This window comes from Gallinula chloropus, assembly GCF_964237585.1.
Source record: "Gallinula chloropus genome assembly, chromosome: 19".
NCBI classification, from domain to species: domain Eukaryota; kingdom Metazoa; phylum Chordata; class Aves; order Gruiformes; family Rallidae; genus Gallinula; species Gallinula chloropus.
Window position 1 is genome coordinate 10,241,788 of NC_140104.1, and position 26,175 is coordinate 10,267,962.

Genomic DNA, 26,175 nt, shown 5'->3' on the forward strand with positions numbered 1-26,175 from the left:
AAGACTACAGCAATACCTGTCCCTCTGGCTCTCTGAGCACTGCAGAACAATACATACCCAAGGAGGTAACAAAGTGTTCGTGCGCATTGAGGGTTTTCATGCATCGCTTGTTCTTGAAGTCCCAGACACGTAGAGTCTTGTCATCAGCACAGCTCAGAATAAATTTTCCCCCAGAATGGAACAGAACGCCACGTACCCAGTTATCATGGCCCACCTTGTGCACAAGGAGAAAGGAGTGAACAGGTGCCCACCTGGAGCTGAACACCCTACAATTTATGCTACAGAAAACAGAGACTCCTTGCCCTGTTCCTGCAAGGAGAGCCCTTAGCTTGCTAAAGCCTATCAGAACTCACAGCTTATCTTCCATTTCTATTGTTACATCCCTATCAGCACCACCAACAATGCGAGTTCCTGTCCTTGAAGGCAAACAAGCAGCAATCCTCATGTGATTTGTACCAATTTTGCCCCCACCCCAGCACCAACATCCAGCTTTCTAGCCTCAACACAGGCTGGAGGACAGCAATCCTATCCTAGGGGAGACCACCGCGCCGGAAGGGCACAATTCCAATGATCATCAGTGTGTCTGTAGACAAACCAAGCTGCTCATCACAAACACTACACTAGGATGGCTGCACCTCTACTGTGCATTTTGAGAGCCTGGGCATTTCTTGGCAACAACAAGAACCTGAGAAGCCATTACAGCTGGGGTTTTTCAGAGTTTGTCAAAATGAAATAACTGTGGCTTCCCCTGAAAACATAAACACGTAAGAGAATTCATTCCATTACAACTGGTTTTACACCACCAAAAAAAGACCAGTGAACTTACAAGTGTCATAAGGCACATGCCAGTGCTAATGTCCCACATCTTAATGGTCTTGTCTCTGGATCCAGACAGCAGAAAAGGCCCAGGCTTGCCACTCTTCTTAGTCTACAGAAAATTACGTTTCAAGTTATGGCACGTGTGGGGCAGGAGTAGGGGGAAAGGAGGGAGGAAAGCAAGCAGATCCCTTCTGAGTGTTACTGGTTACAGAAAAATCAGATCCTGTGGCAGCTTACAGCTAAAGAACGCACAATGCCAAAGCAGAGCCACAGGCATTTTGTCACTAATATCAGGAGAAACAAACAAAAAATGAAAGGAGTTAAAACAACCTCTTCAAAGAAATAGTTGCATGTCCTGCTGATGCACCAAGCCAAACAAGACCCTGAATCCACACCTGCCTACTGAAAGACATCCTTTTAACAGCAGAGAGTTCAGGTAGTCAGACACCTCAGGACAGGAGTCTGAAATTTGGACATCTCACTCGTCATAAAAAGCAATGAAGTTTGGAAAAGCTCCTACTCTGAACTTATTTTGCCTTATAATGCCTTGGCTGTGGGAGCTGTGTGAGTGTGTGGTGATGGGCAGCTCACTGCAGTGCTGCACTGGATGCACACAGCAGCCCACGCCAGCAGAGGGCAGGGAGACACCGCTGCGTGGAGCGCTCCAAGAGGACCTCATTTCTAATTACCTTTAATTAAAAGATTAGAAGGATTTTTTAAGGATGCAAGTAAAATTTGAACGAAATAAGCTGTAAAATCCATCACTAGACAAAATCTTTCCTGCCTTGGGTGCATCTGTTTTTCCCCCTGGGAATGTGTGGTCCTTCCGAGGACAATTGGGGCTTTTTAACTACTAACTGGAGTTTCTCATTCATTGCTTCTACACTTAAGTCATCCTTAGAAGGAAAGTTTTGCTGACCTTTAGTAAGCCTTTCTGGAAGATTCTCTAACTGAAGCAGAGAAGATATATCTGTGATCACATAAAGGGGGATTTATTGTTGTTACAGAATGCTTTCTCCTATCATTTACTTCATACCCTAGGACAGGGTGGTCAAAGCTTAATTCCAGCACAATACACCCAAGACAGCTTCCCTTCTGCATGCCTGACTCTACTTCCCCTCACAACTTTCAGTTGCTGAGCATCTTTGTAATCTTCATGCTATGCCAGATAAGTGACCTTCCACGTTTCTTTCCTGAAATATTTCAGTGGTCCCACTCTCAACCCTCTCATAAATACAGCATCTCTCTAAAGTTCACTTCCCCGAATGTAAAGGTAGGGCCCTACTTTTGTGTTGGAAACCACTAAAAGCATGGGTCCCATGAGCCCTGGATGGGGGGGATTAACAGCACACCAAGTGTACTCACCAAAAGAAGTACTCACACACCTGCTTCATCGGCTCACTGGGAGCCTTTTAGTTGTTCTAAATACTACCCAGGAAGTTCTAGGTAGAGCACAGTCAGACATCTTACTGCATGAGCTCATGGAACAGCATGGGAAACATTACCTCTGATCCTGTAGCTTCTGATATGGTGGCATAGGAGCTCTCAGGAGCCCAGGAGATGCATTCTACCACGTGCTCGTGTTCTCGGAGCTCAGCTTTGCATTCCTTCGTCGCTACCACCCAAACACGCACTGTCTGGTCGTTAGAACAACTGGCAATTAAGGTGCCATCCTGGTTGGGCCGCACCATGCGCACCCATTCTCTGTGACCCGTGAAAGTCTTCACACAGTAACTATTCAAGAGAGAGAAACACAGCGTGACTCCACCAACACTGCAATAAACCCACTACACATGCCTTGGAAATTTAAGGAGGCTGGTCCTGCTCTTAGGATTGAAGGTAAAAATATTTCAGCATGCACGTGTCCCTCCTGGGTGGTGATGGACAAGGCCACTGAACAGCTCATGGAAAGGGAACTGGCATGAGGAAGTTGACAGCTAAGAACTGGCAAATCCTTGCTAAGGTAGAAAGCAGGAAGCTTGGGGAAAAATTGGCAAACAACTTGATCAAATAGGTGTTTTAAGGACAAGTAGAGATTTTTACAGGTCATTCAGATAACCATCTATAACTTTTAGCAAATGGGTAGATTAGACAACTGATGATGAAACAAGACAGAAAAAAATCTCAGTAGACATCTTGATCTGTGCCAAGGAAGTTAACAGATGTCCTCTCCCTCCTCTCATGCTCCCTTTAAGCCTGTGGTTAACCACTGAATTTATATTCCTTCCTGGTCCTGAGTTATGGTGTTCTACCCTCCCTGCTCCCAGAAAGATAAAGCCAGTTAGTTTTAATTAGTCAGTACTAAAACCTAAACCCCTGTGCTTCATGATTTAAGGCAGAACCCTTAAGTGAATTACTCTAAATGGTACAATACCATAACTCAATTCAGATGGTTGCTGACACTCCAGATTTACGTGGCCCATTTTCTCTAAGCAGTGGTTTATGTTGCTTTGTTTAGGTGCTGAAGTGTAGCCAGCAGTGCACTTACCCTGTTTGGACTTCCCACATTTTGATAGTTTTATCCCTTGAGGCAGAAACTATATGATCTCCATTAGGCATGATGGCTACTGAAGAAACATTATGATCATGACCTGAAAACAAAATCAAACCTTTATTAAGTGGCACTGTAACAGTTTTTACTGAGCAGAGAGGACTTGCTATTCATTTATCTTGGGCAAGTAGCTTCAGCAGCAGTGCAGTTTTTATGGAATAATCTTTATGTGTAAATTTGAGATTTTAGGAAATAATTTTTATTCTTAGGAGCTCCACAATCCAGACATTGAGCATCCTTTGAAATGGTTTTTAAAACCAGACACCACAGCAAGCAACACTTCCCCACAGTGACAGAAGCTGACAGTTTAGAGGAGAGAGGTGGTAGGGTGACTGTCTCTACAACTACCCGTTGGGCCTGGTTACAGCGTGACCAGTGCACTAAACTGATGTCTCAAAGGAAAACAGGTCTGAGGTGAGACACCCCCACCTCACTGCAAAGCTTAATGCAAAGAGACTCAATGTTTCAAGACATCTGATACTAGGTTCTATTAAAGGTTGTACTGACTCAAGACCTACACAAGAACCAACTGTATACACACAACAGCAACTCCTACCACTGTGGAGAGACCTGAGAGGAAGATGACCAATGCTTCATTGGGAAGAAGCTTCCAGATCATCTCTTTAACACAAACTCCTTATGACCCAGTGTATGTGGTCTCAGCTCTTGCCTTTACTCACCCCAGAAGACATGAGACTAATGCATAAGGGAAGGCATTCTGTAAAGACTATTCGTTTCCAGCATTAGAAAAATTTAAACTTAAACTTCCCAAAGTAGCAGAAATTGGAATTAACTGTTTTGAAATTTTAGCATTTTCCAAGGAAGCTGCTGTGTAGGGATTTTTTGACAAGTCCAGCGTACAAACATGACTGTGACAGTTTGTATATAAATTAATGCATTTGTCTTCCTTCAAGCTCTGCAATTGTCCCTACTTCAATTGTCAGGACTAGAAATTAATCTTCTGAGATTAGTGGTTTAGAGTATATATAATTTCCCAACAGATTAGAGGAATTAAACAGCTTCCTTTCTTTCATCTGGAGATCTGATTTTTTTTTTCCCCAGAAAGTTTTAGCCAGCAAGTTCAATATTAAGTTGCATTTTTTTCTTTTATTGCCAGCTACATCCCATCTTGCAAGCCATGTACCTACGATGTACAACTTTACAATTTTCATTTCCATTCTTTCCAATAAAATCTTGGAGCCCCTGGTGAACAAAAAAAGCAATCACCCCAGTGATCAAGGATCTGCAGTGTCAGAGAATACTGGGTTCAGTGCATGTATGATGCTTTACAACTCCTCACCAAAATGATCTTTCATTTTTTTACTTGAAGTTAAGGGCTGTGACTGGCAGCACATACAAAGCCAGTTTACCCACACTCATGTTTCAGCATCCAGTTCATAAAAATGCACATACAGTATGTGTGTTCACATACAAAACTAACCCCAACACCACCCCACTGTAGCATTACTTTATTTTCTTGCTATCAGCCAGCTGCAACAGCTGTTCTTCCTCAACAGTAGCATTCTGTGGTGTTTAAGAACTGTACCCATGAAAGTCAGCAGCTTTCTGCTTTCTTTACTGTGTGTGTTTATTTTCCCAAGTCTCAAACATTTATTCCTACTCACCACTTGTACAAGATACTAAAGGCAAGACAAGCAGCAGTATAAAAATGCCTGTACATAAAGGCTACAAAATAACAAGTTGTTGTTGTTATTAGAGTTGTGGTTGGTTTACTTCCCTGTTTGTTCTTATGGCTTTTGAGTTTGCTGCAAAGGGCAGGCTCATGTGGAATCAAACATGAAGCAAACTGCTGCTTGGTATATACAGAACTCCTCCCACACTAACTGGCTCCTTCCCCAAGCAGCACATCAGGGAAACAGAGGGGAGAAGGAGGTAATTCTGTACTGTTTTGAAGGCACGGTTTTATCGCCTAGTAAGCTTTTAATTTTTAACACTAAACCCCTCTATCTGTCATTTCACTTCAGTATGATTATGGGATGCTTCCTCTATCACCATGCATAGCAGGTTTGAGATGCTATTTCACTCCACAGACACTAAACCCATACCTTATTTACAGAGCACTCAAAGCATCAGAATATCCCCCCTCTTTCTTTTGGGCAATATGCTGGTTTATAACCCCTTTCCACATCAGCAGTTTTTCTGGATTAAAAAAAAAAATACATCACTTTACAGACTAAATCAATTCCCTTTATACCTTACCATGCATAGTTCTGATGCACTCAAAGCCCTGGAAATCCCATAGCTTAATGGTCATATCAGCAGAACAGGAGGCCAATAGCTTGCCAGTGTGGTCAAAGGAAATATCTTGCACAGAGTCTGTATGCCCCTTAAGGGTTCGTTCAAAGTCTCCTGTCTCATAATCCCACACCTGACAAGCGAAGAGAAAATCCGTTAACAGCAGCCTATTACTCTTTGTATTATCCAGCCTTACATTTGCACTCTGCAGGACAGTCTGGCACCTTATTCAATAATTAATTGCACAACAGACAAAGAAAGGCAGCCCTAAAAAGCCTAAACACATAGGAAAAACAAGCATTATTTTTATATGATTGTTATTTATAAATTAACTGAATTCATGCATCATGAATACTTTCAACGTAGAGCACTATAAACAGCAGGAAAATAAGTGCCTTGTATCTAGAAGTCTTAACATCCAATACCCTTAAAAATAAAAAGTTTTATTTAGAAAACATTGGAGAGAACAAATCCCCTTTGTACTGCCTGTTTTCCTCCATCCTTTTCCATGCTAATTCCCTAACTCCAGCAGTACAGCCCATTTCCAGTTGGTGGGAAAACATCTTTAATCATGCCCCCTGTTCCCCCTTTCTCAAGTTTTACTGTGGCTCCAGAATTTACTTGTGGCTTCAGAACCAACAGCTAGTATTCCACATGCACTGGTTTAGGGCTGATAACCCAAACCACTCCTCAGATTTTGATATGCACATTAGCAGATTATAGAATTTGTCAAAGATCAAAGTAACATTTGCAGTTAATAACTGCAAGACAGCATGGAGTCCCCATTCTCACCTTCTCGTTAAGTCAGTCTTCTATCCTCTAACTACAAACAAAAGCCTTTGGAACAAACCAAAATCCTACAGATTTTGTGTGTCTCAAGCACAAAATCAGAGATTTCATTTTATATTATATCCTAAACAACAACAAAAGTTACAAAAAAAAGAGTCCCCCCAAAACCCACCCAACAACAAAAAGAATCCATCATCCCAGTATATTGCAATCACTGGGAATGCAACAGTTACAAATGAAGCTATACAGATTGACTTCAAGAATAAGGAAATTCATCCAGTGCATCCATAAGAGGGAACAGCCACAAAGATAATTAGGCTCCTCTGTAACACGGAGCAAACACAGAGCTGTCACTGTTTCAGTTGGCCCTGTCTGCCTGAAGAACAAACACCAGTCTATGCTCAAGTCTGCTGCAGAAACAAGAGCAGGTTAAAGCTTTTCATGAACTAGATCTAGCTGACATTTTTATTCTAATCTTCTCCAACAGGTAGCCACTGCTAGAATAATTTGCATTTTTAAGCACGTTGCTTAATACACCAACTGAGCATCTTTCAGAACATCACTTCCCCAAACAGTTCTCAAACCAGCAGAGAGCAGCACCATGAGAAGTGCCCTTTCTCAGCGTAATTCCCCTAAATTGTGACATTTCAACAAAGCACACAATTGTGTCTCTGTTGGATGCCAAAAGGAGAAACTACTTGTCCACTACTACAAATCTCTTCATGCCACTGAATTCTGCAATAAAAGCCTAGGAAAATCATTTAAGGTTTCTGAAAGAAACAGGGGCTTCACGGGACTTTATTCTAAATGGAAGGAGCTAATTTTCATTAAAGAATACAGCTGCATAACCACTTTCCCTCAGCTTTAATCACTTCAGATGACTTGAGGCTTCTGTCCTCTCCTCACATCACTATGCTATACAATATGCCACTCCTCCTCTACTGAGCAGTCAAAATGAATTCTTCTTCCACTCATCCTTTATCTATTTCTATACTCTCTAAATCTACATAAGCTTAATTATTTTTCCTCAAGTCAAAGAACAGTAAAATATTACAAAAGATACTAACTGGACCAGCATAAACCTAACATTTTTAGGTCACACAGGATATCATACTTGAGGGAACTGTCCCTGCTGAAGCTAAAGCAGAATGTGAAACGATCTGTCTTCCATCGGTACAACACATTCCTGCTCTGAAGAACAGATGTTACATAGTGCACATCCTCTGACTTGCTTTCTTTAATTTTCTGTAGCAAACATACCTTTATTGTGGCATCCTCTGAAGCAGAAACCATAACACTGAAAACTGGATGGAAGATTACTCGAGTGACAGGACTCCTATGCCCACTCAATGCATACTTCTCTGGAGGACGAGGAATCCACTCTTTCGGGTCTCGTTTCTGACCAAGAGGTCCACCTGATGTAAATTCTTCCTTAGCTTCGTTCAGCTTCGATTCTAGTTCCATTACCTAAGTTTATGAATTTTAGAGAGACCATTCATTTTTAGGTTTACACCAAGATTTACCTTCACTCATTAAAAATCCAAATACTAACTGGTCCCCAAACCCACAGTAAAGGAAAGACTGCATGGATCCACATTGATTTCCAACATGCAATAGTGTTAGTATTTCTAACAACTAAACCTATTTTAATAATATATATAATTTATGCTTCATAATAATTTATTCTTCTTCAACTTCCCTAGTATTTTGACAGGGGAAAAAAAAAAAGAGTTCTACAAAACCAGTTACTCAAATACTGTACAAATATGTTTGCACTGTTATTTTGACAAACTCTTGCTGGAGGCTGCATTAACAAAAAGCAATGCTAGTACTGCAAGAATCATTTGTATCCCTGAGATGTCATGCATGTTAACCAGCAGCAGAGAAACTGAAGGGGTAGTAAGGCTCCAGATAAATTAACCTTTTCAATAGACAGGTCTTTCTAGTTAGCACACAGTGATTTCTACTTTTTTAAAGCTTTTAATAAAATCCATTGAAGCATTGCTAAAAGGAGTTTTGTACTGTCCACTTGCAGTAGAATCACTTGCTGTAATGCACTGGAGTTAATGGTTTCTTCCCTTTAACGTAATGGCCAAAGACAACTGGCAGCAGAGGTTTTTACCTTCTTTCTAAACCAGTTAAGCCTTCTGGAGACAGCTATTCAATCTTTCCATACACAAAGTGCCTTAAGGCACCTCTGTCCTTTTCAGCTTCACAAATGGTATGTGCAGGCCATAAAACGAAGTCAAGAAATTTTTATAAAGAAACTGAGAGATGCCTCTACTAGCACTGAGATACACAAAGCAGTGTCTACAACACTGATTTAGGTATTTTCCCTATTTAAGTCCTCTAAATTCATCTGAGGAAACATGTAACAGTCCACTCAGCCATTAATGGTTGATTCCAGTTATAACTTTTCATACAAGTAAACCCATCAGATCTCTGCTTACCTTCTTTTGTAATCTTATAACAGATGTCCATTTTTTTTCCAGAAGTCCAGCATACTTCTTATCTAACTCTTCATTCTGATGGGAAGAAGCATTAATAAATAGCTCTAAGGTGTTTCTTCAAAGGCACCATAAACAGCTCACTTTAATACAACCCCGTGACCACAGAATGAGGAATTCAAACCAACCACTATAATCAGTTTCACTAAGTGGAACAGCCATGTTTCAAATTTTTATTTTCCACAAAAAAAAGAGGAAAATATTTTAAAATATAATTTTCATTAAAAATACTGCAGCAGTACAGATGACTAACGCTAGTTTCTGCAAATAAAATTAAAAAAAAAAAGAACTAAATTGTTATCTATGCCAGTTTTTACCTTCATTATTTGAAAGCTTTTTAAGTGCTCTGCATATCTGAGAACGGTGTTCGTTACAGGATTCCCTCCATCCCTTGGCCCAACTATCTCATAAAGAACAACAGCAGATCGCAGGCACTGACTGCAAGGCCCAAGGTATGCAGACATGGTAATTAGCTCCCAAAGATAGCCTCCTTGTTCATATCCAGCAGCTAGAGCTTTGCTGAACTCCTAGCTCCAGAGCTAGGCCTGCACTAGCACTCTCATTCCCTAGCTCCATGTCTGTCTCCTGATGGAAGCACAGGCGGTTTGGAAGTGACAGCCAGCTGTCAGAATTACATATACTCCATCTCACTTGAAAAGCAATTAGCCCAAACTCACTCTGATTTATTTTTTTAAGCTTGGTTATAGTTAAGCTCCAATTACCACCACAATCTTGCATGATTTCGTGCTACTTTCACAAAGACAACCCCTAAGTCCACTCTCCATCTTTACTTCAGTAACTGCAGCAGAAAGCAGACTACTATGCGTGCTCTACTGAACACCACCTTCACTCCTGGAGAAAACAACAGTGAGTTTGCAACTCTAATGAAGGATAATTTTCTTCCACTGAATATTTTTCTCCTTTGGGCTCTAAGGAATAGCTGAGGAGCAACAATGAACAGCTGATGTTACTGTAAAAGCCAGAGGATTTTATGCTGGGTTTTTTTTTTTTCTTCTCACTTATTAACACAAGAAAGAAAAGGAAAAGCAACACAGAAAAATAAACAACATCTGAGGCACAGAACAGTAATTAAATGCTGCATGCTTTCTTTCCATGTACAAAATTACAATCTCATACTAGAACAATTCTGTGTTAGATGGAGTAACACAAGCAGGGAGAAGGTAACAATGGCATGGCTTACTCCATAACAGCTGAGGGGCTGGCTACCTCGGTCAGAGACCAGATTTAGCCTACTGCTTTTCAGGGGCATTTGTAAAAGCTGGAGTTATCTGCAGGAATAATCAATCAGAAAAATTAAATCCCTCTTTGCAGAGCTACACTTGAATCCTTTCAATTTACTGAAGTAATTTCTGCCTTTACCTTTTTTTTTTTTCTTGGTCATGTTAGTATAGCCCCAGCCAATTCAGATTTTCTTGCAAGAAAAAGTGGAACTTTTAGCAACTGCATTTTCTATTTCCCTCAGGACAACCTAGCCTATTTAGATCGCCTTTTTAACCTTTGGGAAGGGAAGACTTAATTAGGTTGATAGATAAAGCAGATAAGGGAATGGTATTAGGATTTTCAATTATAAGTATGGTATTCCAATTTGTCATTTCTACATATTTATTAGATAGTGGAAGTAGATTGGAGAGAGCAAGTCACACTTGAACCAAGCATTCTGGAAAAAGAACAAGCCAAGTTAAAATAGAAAGGGCAACAATTGATCAAAAACACACAGAAGTTTACTGCTCTATCTAGGTGTCTCCAGAGGAAGTTAAGCTCTGATGAAACACACACCTCCTATGTGAATGTGGCAAGTTTCACTCAATCACAGTTTAAAAATGATACCAAGAATAATCAGTTACAAAAGCAAAGGAGCAGAAGTAAATTGCAAGAAATGACTGGTCTAAGTCACTGGCATGGACGCAGTCTAGCAAAAAAGCATTGCTTACCAGAGCTGATCAACTTATATCAGGCTTGCCCCTCCTAACAAAGGGTTCACCAACCAGTATGCAACAGGCAATGATTTAATTACCGACCCAATTCCATTCATTTGCTCAGTAAGATAAAGGAGAGCACAAAAGCAATCTTGTTTTGTCTTCCTGTTCCTTAAACATAACCATGTGAAGTCAGCCCCCAAAGCTGCATTGTCTTACACCATTTCAGGTGTGGTTACAATAAAACAGTCTTCAGTTTTCTGATTTTGTACTGCAGAAAGTTTATGCTTTTATGCAGAATTCCATGATAAGAATAAGCACAGTTAAGGAAATGAGTTGGGGGGGGGGGGAAGGGGAAGGGGGAAGATGGACACAACACCAGGAAACAGAAATTAAATGTGTTAAAATTAGACACATTCTTCTGAATATCATGCACAGAACAGTTCAGCTTGGAAAGGACCTCTTGAGATCTTTATATCCAAATTCCCCACTCAGCAAGGTCAGCTGGAGCACATTGCCCAGGACTGCATCCAGTGACGTTGTGAACATCTCACTGTTCCATCACCCTCACAGCAAAAAAAAAAAAAACCCAAAAAACCACCACAACACTAACAAAAAAAAAAAGTTTCATGTTATGTTTGGATGGAATTTCCTGTGTTTCAACTTCTGCCCACTGGCTTTTTTCCTGTCACTAGCAGCACCAAGGACAATCTAGCTCCTCAATCTTCACACCCTCCCATCAGACATCTGTAAACAATGACAGGATCCCCCTAAGCCTTCTCTTCTCCAGGCTAAGCAGTGCCAGCTCTCTCATCTGCTCCCCACACAAAGAGGCTCTAGAGCTGCTGGAGGGCATCCAGTGAAGAACTATATATTTTTTTTTCTCTTCAATTTCACCTTCTATCACCTAATACATTCATGTTAGCTTTTGTTAACTTTCTTTTCTAGCACCTTTCATCTTGAAGTATCTAGGCTCTTTCAGGACATGGATGCTTGAAAGGCCATTACAGAGAAAATTCTGCATTACATAGATAGACAAGTGGTAGCTAAACCCAGAAAAGAGATTAAAAATATGGCTAAGTCATTCATTAGATAAAGTTAAGTTTTGCTCAGAAATCCCCAAGTCAGCCAATAATTCAGAGCATCACAGAGCAGTTTGGGTTGAAAGGGACCTTAAAGTCATTTAGTTCCAACCCCTCTGCCTTATGTTTTAATTTTATGGCAAGGCAATAAACTGTATGAGTTTATCACCTTCAGTTCTGAAACCACATGAACAAGTAGGTAGGTAACAGATATACACACTCAGAATGGATGCAAACACCATAAAATCATAAGCTCTACTTAAAAGATAGGTGAAGAATCTTGAACTCACCACGTCTAACTCTGCTTCCTTTTTAAAAACCGAATATGCCTCTTCATAGCCATTGGAACGAAGGTAGTCTGCTATTGCTCGATTTCTGAAAAACAGAGAACAGGATCTTCAGGCACAATTCTGAATCAAAGGGTAGAAGAATTGGTTCAGACCTCTTTTCATTTTACAAAAGCACAATCAACATCTAGTTCTTCGATTCAGTACAACACCAAGGATTATTAGGTTTGCTAAACACTCAAGCAAATGTTTGAAATATAGTTGGCAAACAGATTTTGCTTCAAGATGGCAATAGCAGGACACACTTTTTCAGGTTTGGTTTTAGGGTTTTTTTTTTTTGCTTATAAGTTATCCAACATTGGAATAGCACAAATACACTTAATCTGTATCACACAAAACTTCCAGCAGATAAACAGAAGTGACTACCATATCTACATATGAAAGCCGTGGCTTCATCTTTGAAGGAAAACTATTTTGGGTAAAACAGCTTTGTTTCCAAACTTTTACTTCAGATAAAAGCCCTGCTTAAGAGCACAAGTCTCAGCTTGGCTCTTCAAGATAATACAACAACTTCTAGTTAGATTATAAGAAGGTATATTGCCTGTGACCAAAATGTTCAGTGCTTCAGATATTCTGCACTTTGACACAAGATAATTACCAAATTAACTTGTCTTAAACCTCTCAAGAGTGCACACACTTTTTTCAGGGCCCTACTCAAAGTTTTGGTATTATTCTAAGACTTTAACAAGCCATCAGCACCTTTTTTTTAACAGAGCAAGACTTAGAAAACACATTTTCAATATTTACTTCAAATGGATAAATATTTTCAAGTTATATATCAAGAAGTTTGCATAAGAGAAGCCAAATGTTCTAAAGAGATTTAAAGGTAAAATTACTGTCAGTTCCTTTCTCAGTCTCCAGAAGGAAGCCTGGTTTGGTTTTCTTATTGTCACTTACTTTCTTGGGAAGGGATAAGGGTGTGTATAAATACATATAGGGACAGGAAGACATACATACACTACAATATTTAAGTAAACTGATACACAGATACTTTATTAAACAAAAATAGGAAGGCAAATGACACCAGGCACTAGAAAGAAAATTAATGCTCTGTGGTAGCTGAAGAAAAAAGCAAAAGTGATTTTTTGTTCTGATAAGAAACTGCTTTTCACATGAAAATTCTTCCTGTAGCTTTCATCACATTCTTCTTTCCTACCATTTACATGTATTCAATCTCTCCTCAGACATTCAACTCTAAATATAGCTCTGTATTCAAGCAGAAATGTTAAATTTCTCCCCATAAACAGCACATGCTAAGATAAAGTACTGCCTCCTCATCAGGCCTCCAAAGTAAATTTTAAGTCCCTGACCGTTTCCCATTCTATTTGTAACAGTTCATTATTCCATCACCCCATTAATGAACATCCTCTGGAATTTTTGCCAGAAAAATCCAATCCAACAATTGCTAAAATTGTTAAAATTTCAAGATAGCTTCTACTCTAAGTAGTATAACAACTATATTTACATATGTGAAACAAAACAAACAACCACGTGCTGTATTTAATATAAAGGGGGTTGAATCGTTACTGGAAAAGTGAAGAAGTTGCATTAAAGCCAGAGACCTTACCATGGAGAGACACCAAATGCTAATGATACTTGGTTCATACTTTCAAAAGGAATAAAAATCCAAAACTACAAACTCTATGTAAGTTTGTAAAACTGAGTATCACATAAGGCATTGCCATCCTGATTGCCATCCACCACTTGCTTTATTTTCACTTATTACAGAAGAGAAAGCAAATAAGGCATGGAACCAACAGCCTATCCCTACCCTTAAAACCTGGAAAGTATTCCACATCTTGAATTAAGGGGGAGGGAGGGTTGTGAGTTTTTTACTGGGTTTGTGTTTTGTTATTTTTTGGTGAGGTGGGTTTTTTCATCATTAAGTTGGTTTTGGTTTTGCTTTTTCTTCTTTAAATATACCCTCCGTCTTAAATACAATTTAAGGAGACAAATATTGTCATTACAATGTACCACACTGATGAGATCCTTACCTACCTTTGGGAGCAAATAGCAAAAAACTGTCAGAATAAACACAAGTAGAACTAAATCTGTTTGGAGCACATATCACAATGTGCTTACTGGAACCCTTTTCTAACTTTGTGATGGAAGTAAAAACAAAAGAGAGGATAACAAAAATAAAACAGAGGATAACAAACGATAGCAAGTTTAAGAAACCATTTTTTAAGCCATAACTTTGAAATTATATTTTCAGCATTTCACAATTCTATTATCAAATACCAGCATATAAAAAATAAGAGTGGAGATTTAAACCATAATACATGGCACTTGGTCGGCACGTGAGCAAAGCAACTCTGTAAAATGTATTTGGACACAAAAGTTAATATTCAAAGTTTAATGTGACACAAGTTAAAAATAACCATTCCTTACAGTTCATCTCGTTGCCTTTGTGACAGCACCATTGTGACTGCGATGTCGGAGTAACGTGCTTCAGCACTGGCTGCCTCCTCAAGATCTTATGAATCCTGGATCCACAATTCAGTCACTCTGCCACTGAGTGGCTTAAATCACAAATATTTTTCCAGATGTGAAATCCAGCAGGATATCCAGACACATTCAACAGAGAAGGTTCAATCCATCTAGAAGGAAGACAAAGAGACACCATTAATCTCCTCTAAAGAAGCATTCAGTTGCTCTGGACTGATATGAACATACCTGTACTCGGACTGCACCACCACTCTGGGCAGAACAAACACTAAAACTGTAAATGCAATTTTACTTTGCTAGTCCAGATTATGTCCTTATATAGTCCATCTCCAGCCTGGACTAACTTGCACACTTGATTGTCCCTCTTCCCACCATGACCCCCTCAAGAAACAGGAAGCTGAAGCAGACCCCTTCAACTGCAGCCCAGCTCTAGTTTGTAGCCAACTCCACTGTATTTTCTTGTGATAAAAAGCACTGAAGCTTACTGGCCTACTTTTTGCACTCACTAATCCTACCAAAAAGCTACCCCCGCCCCCAAAGTCCACTATCCCTGCCCTGGGTTTTTTTTACCTTCTCATTTATCTCTTTATCAAACTCAGCCCAGTGAGGTTCACTCAGTTAATTTTCAACACACACTAAGGATCAGCTAATGCTCTCCTGTATCTTCCAAGTTTGGGAGAGAATTTAAGGGAAGATGAGAACATTCCAGGAAGGTACAATGGAAGGCATTATGGCACACTTCATCTGTAACTAACAGCATCAAGGTACTCACAGTTTGTCTCTGTAGCTCAGGTAAATTATTACACAACTCTATTAAACAATATACTTTCTCTAATCTAGTACCACTATCAGAAGCAGTTCTGAAAAGCCAAGTCCTATAAGACAATGTCTGCCCCCTTTTCAGTCGTGTTAACACAGTTTGCCTACAGTTAATCTTTTATCTTGCCTGTATCTGGGGTACAACAAATTTTTCCACAGGTCTTCAATGTTAGGAGAGTAGCCCAATTACCATAGTACAGAGTTGCCACAAGCCCGTTACTACTACAGTTGCGTTCAGACAGCAACTCAATCGCTGAGTTACAACTGACAGTGTAAACTAATTCAGAATACAGCATCAATTTGGCATATTCAGGAGTGTTCAAGTCAGAATTGCGCCTTTCACAAATAAATTACTCCCCCCCCCACCATCTTATTCAGTAACAGGAACTTCAGTATTCTTAGTGTTCAATCTGCTTCAGCTGGACAGTTCTAATCTTTGCCAAGGTGACATCACCAAAAGCATTTTAGCAGCACTGCTTTTGGATTTCTGCACTGCAGGTACTCTTTTTGTAAGCAACATGATTATGAAAAACGCTGAAGATAGCATTTTTTTGCATGCCTAACAAGAGCTGGTATACAACACAATTTACTCAAGCTGTTTAGTAGGTTTGACCAACCAGCTTTTAGCAATGAGATAAACTGAACACAATACACAAAGACTCGGGACATAACAACAATTGGGTTTGTAAACTTCCTACCATCTACTGCAGGAAAGGTGTGTTCCCACTGCCTGTGTTTCTCTATAGACACACACAGGCTTCACTCTAAAGGTTGGACAATGACTTTGGTAAGGAGACTCTTTTAAACAAAAGCCTTTCTTATAGGAAAAAAATAAAATACAATACAAAGCTTGTATCATTAACGTCTACTTATCCATCACAGGGGATCAGAAGCTTGTTTCTAAACCTATCCAGGCTCTGCTGTCTGCTTTAAAATAAGCTTAAGCTGCAAGTTGCTTGTATTTCACTCTGCTGGTGGATTTTCCACATCAAATGCTGTACACCATAACATTGCACTGCAAGCCGTTTAGGACAGGACCATTCTAAACAGGCAAGACATTGTTTAATTAGTCTGACCTCTTCCCTAACAGCTATTTCAGAAAGAATTCAGTTGGAAACTGATAGCACAGGCTACATCCTTTCAGAGAATGGAAGCAAACATGTAAGCTATTCTTGTCCCACGCCTCGCTTCCTGACAGGTAAAAAGACAAGTGGTTTTCAACAGATGCATCTTATTCACTATGCAGTAGAAGCATCACATGCAAATGAATGGAAACGCAGTGACTATACAAGTCCACCTAAGGGATGGGGATAAGTCCCCTCTAGAGGGCAATGCTGGGAGGAATTTACGTGCTGAAACACAGAGGCTTATAATGGCTGAACCTCCTCACTTCAGTGTGAACATAGCAACGCTTTCAGCAGTGATAAACACTGGGGAGAAGAAGAAAATAAGGCACTTCTTCATACACAGAAGCACTGTTTGAAGCACTTAATAGCAGAACACAAAGATATAAACTTCCCAAATCTGCTTGTAGTACTATGATGGTAAAAACCACAGTATTAAAACCAGAAGGTGGGTTTTGTATTATGAACTACTGCTAAGCAGTGAATGCCTTGTAAATCCAGCATCAGTGCAACTACTTCAGTAAAAATCATAATCCAGCATCTTGTCAATTTTGCTGCTGCATCTAGGAGATGCAACTGTATCACTTGTGAGTACAGCAACCCGCCTGTCATCTAGAAAGGCATTTTAAAAGGCAAATGTAAAATAACCCCAAACTTCTCCTCCTGTATCCCCAACACTCACCAACAGCTGGCCTGCTCCATGGTTCTAACTTGGAACTGTTTACTCAGAAACAGAAATTTGCACCAGATCTATTTCAGCAGCTCTGGGGCAAAGCAGCTATTTCTGCTATCAGCAGACTGCAGCTGATCTACATTAAGTCACCAATCAACCAGCCTACAGCATCTCTCTTCTCTGAGAAGTGTCTGTACCAAGCACCTTTCTCATATTCCTGACTAACTACAAAGCCACCAGAAGATAAGGCAAAGTATTTTTAGGGCAGCCTCCTTCATATACACCCTTTAACAAAAGACTAAATAGAACAAATTAAGACAAACAGAAAAAACCCAGCCAGACCCAACAAAAGAAACACAAACAAAATCATCCCAAACCAAAAAGTCAAACAAGACTCAACTTTCATTTTACACCTATGCCACTTTTAGAAGTGACAGGGAAGGGGTAAGTATTGTCCACGTGCATTGCTTTTCTTTTAGCTAGAGAAGGCTTGGTGACATGCACAGCTCAGCAGAGCAAGCTGAACCAGTCCTCCTCCATTGCCTATCAAGGGTTGTGTCACCACTGCCTTACACACACCCGCAAACAGCCTCGGTAATGAGAGGAAGCAAGTGTTCAAAGAGAACCCTTGGGAAAAAAACCCACCACAAACACACACCTGGCCATTACATCTTGCTTGAAATGGGTCATTTTTAATATCAGCAGCTCACTGTGAATGAGAGGAATCTTTTTCTGAAAGAAGAGACATCTTTGTATGGAAATTTTAATTTGTTCTACATACAGGAAAAAAAAAGAAGACTGAACTTAGAGCCATCCACGGAGTAACAGCTACTAATTAAATGTAAGCAAGGACGTACCTTTTATTAATAGCCCTGCTTACACTACAGAACATTTTTGTTTCTAACTTAAGACCTCTTTGATTCCCCATCAATGTTCTGCACTGAGTGACAAACCTCTGCATATGTACAATCTTACAACAAAAGCAGGCTACAATGGTTTGCAGCAAGATCAGTTGTCAATAGAAGTGTTTTAAAACTGGGAGCTAGACCTGTCTGAAGCCCCTGGGACAGGCATAGCACACCAGATGTCTGACAGGAGGAGCATCTGCTGTTTTCTAGAACATACAGGTATGTTGGTGGAAGAAGAGATACAGACATCACCCACTATAGTTTAGGTGGAATTTTTTCCCTACCTCAGCTTCTAAAACATACAGAACTATTGATAAAAACCAACAAATTGGGCAGAGCAGGAGGGAGCAGAAGAGTCCTTTCTTGTAAGGAAAGGTGGAGAAAGCACAGTACAGGTTCCTCTGACTTTCTCATTTGAAAAAAATAAAGGTTCATTACTCTGCTGCTTTGTTTCATGTCTAAGAATCTTCTCCCACCTTCCTAAATTTGGATTCGGAGATTCCTTACCATCACCACATAGAACCTTTAGCTGGAGCCAGCTGCACCCACCACAAGACTCCCCCACACTGCGTGAGGACACCTACAGAGCTACTGCAATCACTCCAAGGCCCAGGTACACTCACTGCCTGATGCACACTTACAGATGGTCCCACCCTGACAGTGACTAAACACACACCTTTTGCAACTGGTTAGTGCCAAGGTAGCCAGCTGTGATGTGCCACTTCACACTTGAAGTGGACATCACAGATAAGATACTGTATAGGAACCACCTTCTTCCTGAGGGTGACTAAGACATTCTAACAACTCAAAAGGCAGTTTCTTCTTCCTGACTTTAAACAGTAGGTCCTTACACAGATGTGTATCAGTGCAGTTCATGTATTTCCTACTTCACTGGAAAACTTCACCACAATAACTTAATAGAGAGACCTGCTAACCATTCACGAGATGCAGAGATAAAAGGAAACAGGTTCAGCTGTATTTGTTTGCTCTGACACAGCTATATAGTAGCTATTCACAGCACAACACCTAAACAGATACAGTCAAAGCAATGAGGTAGGGGGAAAAAAAATCTCACCAAAAAACAATTCCAAGCAAGAAGCAGTCATAATTCCCCTTAGTTCATGAACTGTCATGCCAATAAATTATAACCTTGGCTTGTAGGTATTCCTATGATGGTGTTCATACTTGCTTCAGCTGGCATTTAAGTATTATTTTCCATAAGTACTCTCCAAATACAGTTGAGAAAGATTATGGAGTCAAATTAACCCCTAAGCATTTTAGTCTCAATCTGTCAAAAATACCTGTTCATTTGTGTAAACTGACATCAAGCAAGAGCCAATTTATTGGCATTAAGAGTCCTAAAACTTCCCACTCTGTACACATTTAATAAACAAATAAACAGTCTGTAACTTCCTTCAGAGTTCATTATGCTCTTGCTTATCAGAGTACACTGGATGCTAAACTACTAAAACCTTGGTTTGAATACAGGTGTCTGGTAAAGAGACCATGCCCTGAATCTGACATTTACCTTTTATCTATTTCAAGTGGCTCATCTATTCTGCAAACCTACACTGAGACTAAACAGAAGTTTTCAAACACACCTGAAAACAGAAGTTTTTCTAAATCAAACCCAGCCTGCTTTCTTAGTTTAACTGTGTTTCCAGACTTTACTTTTGACTTATTGATTACTGCTGTTAATTATTGAATAGACAGCACAGGTCATCCAAGTATTTTAGAGCAGGATGAAAGTTTCATTATTTTTTTTTCCTGTTTCACCTAAGCCCTTTGTTTTGCTGTTTTTACAACTTTATTTAGCAATTGCAGTAACTCACTGCTATGGCTTTAATCAGAAGGTTTTATCTGTATGTGGCAGGGTAACATTTAACTTTTTCCAAAGTAACATGACAAAATATAGAGGTCAAAGTAACCATTAGTGGCTAGTTATTAACTCATGATATAAATTGTACCTTCAGTAAGATGCTACATTGGTCCCTGTAAAGGGTTAGTTCACTGGGGGATTTAGCATCCAAGAAGGAATGAGGGGTTTTGTCCTTTAAACTGCCACATGGGAATCACGCTATGAGAAGGCACTCAGTCCTTACTAGCTGACGGCACACAACAACCAAGCTTATTTACTTTTCCACTAATGCTGCCATGAGAAGGGTCTTTCAATTTAAGTTCTTTGAAGCCCTTCCCAATCAAAGCATTTTCATAAATATATCCTGATACCAAACTGTGCCACCGCAACCAGCCTTATTATCTTTCCTTAGTATTTTTCCTTAGTATTGTATCAGCAAGTTCAAAGTTCATCATTGTCTTTCCTTTACTCCCAGCAAGTGTGCCAAAAATACTGCCTACAGATCAACACCGTAAACTAATCACTAAAATGGCTCAGCTGACTAAGAACACCCATTTCTGCTCCTCAGAAAAAGCTAAAGTCACTCCCAACTAAGATATGATCCATCTAAATTGCAGAGCAGCAAGTTCACTACATATACCCCAGAAAGCCTGGTAAAGAGGAAGCAGCATTTGTCACACTGCTCTTTCATTCTGGATACACACTTGCTTTACTAGACCCAGGTGAGGATGCCTCTGCAGCACGAGCAGGACCCTAACACACCTGTGTTATGATCAGCGCTCTCCTTCTGCCGTGACTGACAATGCTACACAGCAAAGCCATCTGTATCAATGCCTTGTTGACTGGCAGTGCTCTGCTGCCATAGCAGTAAGGGTTAGGAAAATCTACACCAACATCAAGCGGTGACATGCAGGCAGAGAACAGAAAGCTATTCCAAGTTCATCGGGAACCAGTATTCCTCACAGACAACTGTAGGTTCTAACCAGATTTTTTTAAAGCCACCTCAAAAAAGCTGCAGAGTAACATCGAAAAAGATGCACTATATTTTAAGGCCTCTACATGTCTCAGAAGTTCCATTTTACGTGCTGCTATCCCAGCCTAAATTACTCTTATTATTTAAGCCTGCGCTTCCATCATCAAGAAAATCCTCATCAGCACCCAAATGAAAGCTGGTCTCACCCACAGGAACTCCAGGCTCAAAGTCCTTATCCTGGTAATTTAAGACCTCAAGCGTACAGAAACATTTCCTTACTCACTGCTACAAAAACCAGTCAATCAGCCCAAATATATTCTGAAGTATTTTCCTATCTCACACGATTCCCACAGGCACATTTGTCCCACCTATGTTTTATGTTTTCTCTCAATTTTTGAATTTTTACAAGAAAATCATTCCTTGGTTCACAACACCAGCACCACCCTAAGTTCACCCTGTGCTGTCTGACGACCTAACCACCACTGCTGTCCAATCACTTATTGCAGATCTTGGAATACATGTTTATAGCTCCTCCAGGAACTTAAAAATAAATTAATTTCATTTCTGCAGTTTACATGGCCGTTGCTTAGGCTCCTCCACAAAAACACAAGCTACGTAAACTAAACACGTAACTGTAGCTAATTATATTCAAAATCAGAAGAGAGAGATGGCATAAATTACAGAGCAAACTAGCAGATACAGAACAGACCGATACCTTTCAACTTACAACATTATTGTTGTGGTTTAAGAACAGTGAATTTTCACTCTTTTTTTGCAGAATCCTAATGCCCTAATAAAATCAACCCCCAGACATTTGTTTCCTAAGTATTACTATGACAAAATGACATATTTAATAATATTTGACATCAATGTTTCTTTGAAGGAGAAAATCTGAGATCCTGTTCTTGGGTTGGCAGGTTGTGCACACCTAAGTGTTTCAGCATTAAAAAGACATATATGTCATTACAAACACAAGGAGCACACAACTGAGCTCACATCATGAGATCAACTATGGAGTTTTAGATTGCTCACATTTAGCTTAAAATTGAAATGGCTACATGCTAGCCACTTTCAGGTGGTTTCTCTAACACAATCTACTGTTCCCAAAAGATGTTTAACCTGGAAGGAAGCTCCTTATACTGTCTTCCGAGTTTGCTAACATATCAGAAACCCTAGTTCATTTAGCTTCCTCTTTTAGGTAATTTTTCAGCCTCAGTGAAAAGCAAGTCACTTACAAAGTGGCAGCAGAATCCAGACCCACCAAAAGACTAATTGAATTGATATAATCAGAATTAAATTCCAGATTCTTTGAAGTCCAGAGGATCCAGTTATGCACTAATAAAGGAGAAACTCTTGTTGCATTGCCACTTGCTACAGCGCTGGCACATTACAGCCTTACAAAGTTTTTCAACAGTGTATCTAGTTTCATAACATATTAACAAGAGGACTTAAAGTGGCTATTCCTGAGTTTACAGACAATTAGAGCCACAATCCTTTATGGAAGAGCTAGATGAAACAAACAGTTCTCTTATACCTCTAGCTTACATTGTTAATTTCTAGGAAGTATATAAGCACACTTCCTTTTTATCCAGACTAATTTGTCATGGGCTGATTTTGCTTCAAACCCAGTAAGCAAAAAGCTGCTTTATCCAACTCAAGCCAGGGAGTAGGTCAACTCTTTCCACAAATGTACCCTAGAAACAGACTCTGTTTACATAGGAATCTAATGCGGAGTAATATTCATGTGCCTTGGGCACAACTACTATGACCTGAAAGTGCTTCCAAGAAACCTGTCCCCTTCTGTTGATAGGAAAGAAAAATGTTAACAAGTAAAATAAAGCACCCAGTTCCTTTTTGACAGGAGAGAGGCAGGTACAGAGTATAGTTACAAGAGAACAGCCCTGCAGTTGTTCTTAAGCACGACAAACACACCTTATGCTTGAAAATGTTAGAATTAATCACCCTCTAAGCCAGCAGGGATGATTTGAAGAATACAAGAAAGCTGCTCATTTATGAGCTGGGCTAATCTTTTTTTCCCCTTTCAGCCTACATCAGTAAAACTAGCTGAAGGATTATGAAAAACTGAGCTCCAACAACTATCTTATTTTGGAATAAACAAAACAACAAGCAAATCTGATCTGATTTACAACTCAAGACTTATTTCTAATTCACTTGTTTAGTAAGCCTGTTGTTCTGCAATTAAGCCAAGACTCGAAATGCCCGTAGGTCTTAAAACACAAACGCTTCGCCAAACCTACCAATACAGTGTTACGTGTAATAACTGTTCAGTGTTTGTCCACATTGTGCAATAACTTACCAAAAATGTTTTCTATTTCAGTTAAATGTTTGTCAAAGCAAATACATCTTTTTTTCCACACAAAAAAATAATCTGAAAAGCCCTATGCCTGTTTCCTTACCCATTTCACCTCCCTTCGGGGTTAAATGAATGAACTTTGCTAAGAACTTGATGCTGTAGTTTACTTCTGAAAATAATTTAACTAGAAATCCATGCTGAATTAGAAAGTAATCTACAGCAAATCAGGTATTGTGTCTGTGTTCCAGAGACCTGGAATACAGGTTGCAATTACATCAAAAAAACAAAGCAAAGAAATATCACGATGCTACAAAATAGGAGGAAGTTCACTACTCCACACTGTCTGTTCCCCAAGAAATACATTTCTGTCCAAATTGGAGATGTGAGTTTTGAAACAGACTTACATGCCTACCTACTTTTCTGTATTATTTCAAGTTGCAGTCATTACTTGACAGCTCCCTGGCAGTCACTACCTATCTTTTGGTCTGTAAAACAACAAAACACATTTTGGTCTTTTCACCCTCCCAGGCACCACCACCGTGTGACTAATACATCTGGGCAAATTTGCTGGAAAAATAGTTTTTGGGAAAACAAGTCTTTAATTTGATCTTGATATTCACCCTCCCTCCATCACTTCAGTTTTGCAATTCTATTAGAAGCACAATACAATTAGCAGTGGTATGATAGCAAGGAATTATTTCACAAAATTAGTTTAAATTCATATTAGCCCCCTTTCAGTCTTCACTAAACTTCACCAGAAACGTGGAACAAATTTTTGGTCAGACACACATTTAGTGACATTGGATGGGGGGCAGGAGAGGAGATTGGCATAGAAGCACAGGACAGAGGGGAAAGGGAGGAGGATTAACATTACAGTGGGCTAAAGTATTACAAGCTGCCACTCTAAACTTGTTCAGAGAACGACTTCAGCAAAACTTACTGTTAAACCACTGTTGCTAGGTCAAACAACACATACACATTTGGCAACAGCAATTCTAGAACACTGTATTTAAGCTACTTTCTCTTGGCCATGAGAAGAGAGCATGTACTCAGACTAGTTTCCTGCAGCGGGTCAGCAGTCGTGCACTGGATTTTAATTCTGGGGGTTTTTCAGTTCTTCTCCCCATCCTTTTCTGGCTTGCAGAATTAAGTAGTAGACTTGCAACTCTCAAACAGGTCTCAGGATTATATCTAAATTTAAATATTTCATTTTTAAACTGCCTGTTATATTGGAAATGTGATGTTAACAAAAATTGTTGCAAATTGATTAAATTTGTATATAAAAAACAGTTGTAAGGAAAAATATTTGGACAGAAACTTGAAGCAACACCCATGCTAAAGCTTTGGAAACTGGAGACGGTCAAAACTACAAAAAAATAAACCCCCAAACAAAAATTCAGACCAGACTTCTACTCTTCAAATCATGAGAAAGCTCAGTTAGTCCTTCACCCTTTTCCGAAGTTTGTTGACCAAAAATGGCTTCTCTTAGCCAAGGGTGGGGGGAGAGAACATTGTAATTGTCACACATTTTAGCCTATTACAAGGAACAGATTTTAATCTTTCATGACACTGGTACAAAAAGTCATGAAATCAGGGTTCTTGTAGAAGGTGTCCCTGCCCACGGCAGAAGGGTTAGAACTTCATGATCTTTAAGGTCCCTTCCAGCCCTAACCCCTCTATGATTCTATCTTATTACCCACCTTCCCTTATGGCACTGCTGCCTCTAAAGCAGATCTGAAGTTGTGGGAACAGGTCCCTAATACCTCTGCGCTCCTCTGCCCAACTTGACCAGCATCCCCCGTCTACTGGCACATACAGTAACTCTCATGCTGAAGAGAGAAACCGTTCTCCATGAAGGAAGGTCCCTCATGAAAGCCAAGAAAGCAGAAGACAAACACAAAACTACTACTTTTACCACTGAAATGGAAAACACCTTCCACGCAGAAGCAATGTCAGATAGCACAGAACAGGGCCAAGAGAGACCAGAAAGCAGACAGCAAACCACACCACTCACAGCCATCTCAGTTCTTATGTTATTTATGTAGAAATTCATGATTGTGATATGCTGTGGTACTGGAAATTATTTATCATTAATTCTCATCCCAGCCTTATTAGTGTGACAAAAACATGACAAAGATAAATTCCGAGTTTGTTGAAACAGTGTTAGCTATTCACAAGATCTTATTACAGAAGTGGCATGCATGATGCTAGAACATTAACCCCATCCTCACTGTTTGCTGCAGGTAAACACCAGAGTCAGCTAAACTACTCCTCTGCTGAACTTAATCCCAATCCAGTTTGTGCTTGCTGCCTACAAATCCAGCTGAGTGACAAGAACCAACTTCTACCATCAGATTTAATAGACACCATCTGTTTCAAAATACATATACTCACTCACATGAACGACATCATCCTCTTAGTAGATCGTAAAGACACCAGTATTTAGATAAACCAAATAGTTTACCTGATCTTTTTCTTCACCCCAAGAAACAGGTGAATCAAGCACAACACAAACTGACAACACTGTTTCTTTATGGAAGAAACAGTCATTACCCACAGGCAAACAGACTACCTGTTTCCAAAAGATTGATTTTCCTCTAGTCTTGAAGAAGGATAAACCTAACACTGTTACTTTAGCATTAAGCTACCTCTGTGCAGAAAAACAAGGCAGAAGCAAGTTGCGAGGGGTGCACATGTAGACACTTGTCTGACTGAACTTAAGATTTGTGGACCACAATAGGAACAACTAACACTAATACAAGAGAGAAGG

The 26,175-nt window shown here is 39.7% G+C and overlaps 1 protein-coding gene across 2 annotated transcripts in view; it reads right to left on the reverse strand.

The window, feature by feature from the left end:
- PAFAH1B1 (platelet activating factor acetylhydrolase 1b regulatory subunit 1) overlaps positions 1 to 26,175 on the reverse strand; it is a 34,441-nt gene that overhangs the window by 2,472 nt on the left and 5,794 nt on the right. For both annotated transcript variants that reach the window (XM_084273254.1, XM_084273255.1), the window contains exons 2-10: positions 14,680 to 14,888; positions 12,232 to 12,316; positions 8,866 to 8,940; positions 7,676 to 7,882; positions 5,591 to 5,759; positions 3,308 to 3,410; positions 2,325 to 2,553; positions 827 to 928; positions 58 to 214 (exon numbers count right to left, since the gene is read on the reverse strand). In XM_084273254.1, coding sequence (XP_084129380.1) covers positions 58 to 214; positions 827 to 928; positions 2,325 to 2,553; positions 3,308 to 3,410; positions 5,591 to 5,759; positions 7,676 to 7,882; positions 8,866 to 8,940; positions 12,232 to 12,316; positions 14,680 to 14,711 — 1,159 coding nt within the window. In that variant the 5' untranslated portion in view covers positions 14,712 to 14,888. The remainder of the gene's footprint in view (positions 1 to 57; positions 215 to 826; positions 929 to 2,324; positions 2,554 to 3,307; positions 3,411 to 5,590; positions 5,760 to 7,675; positions 7,883 to 8,865; positions 8,941 to 12,231; positions 12,317 to 14,679; positions 14,889 to 26,175) is intronic.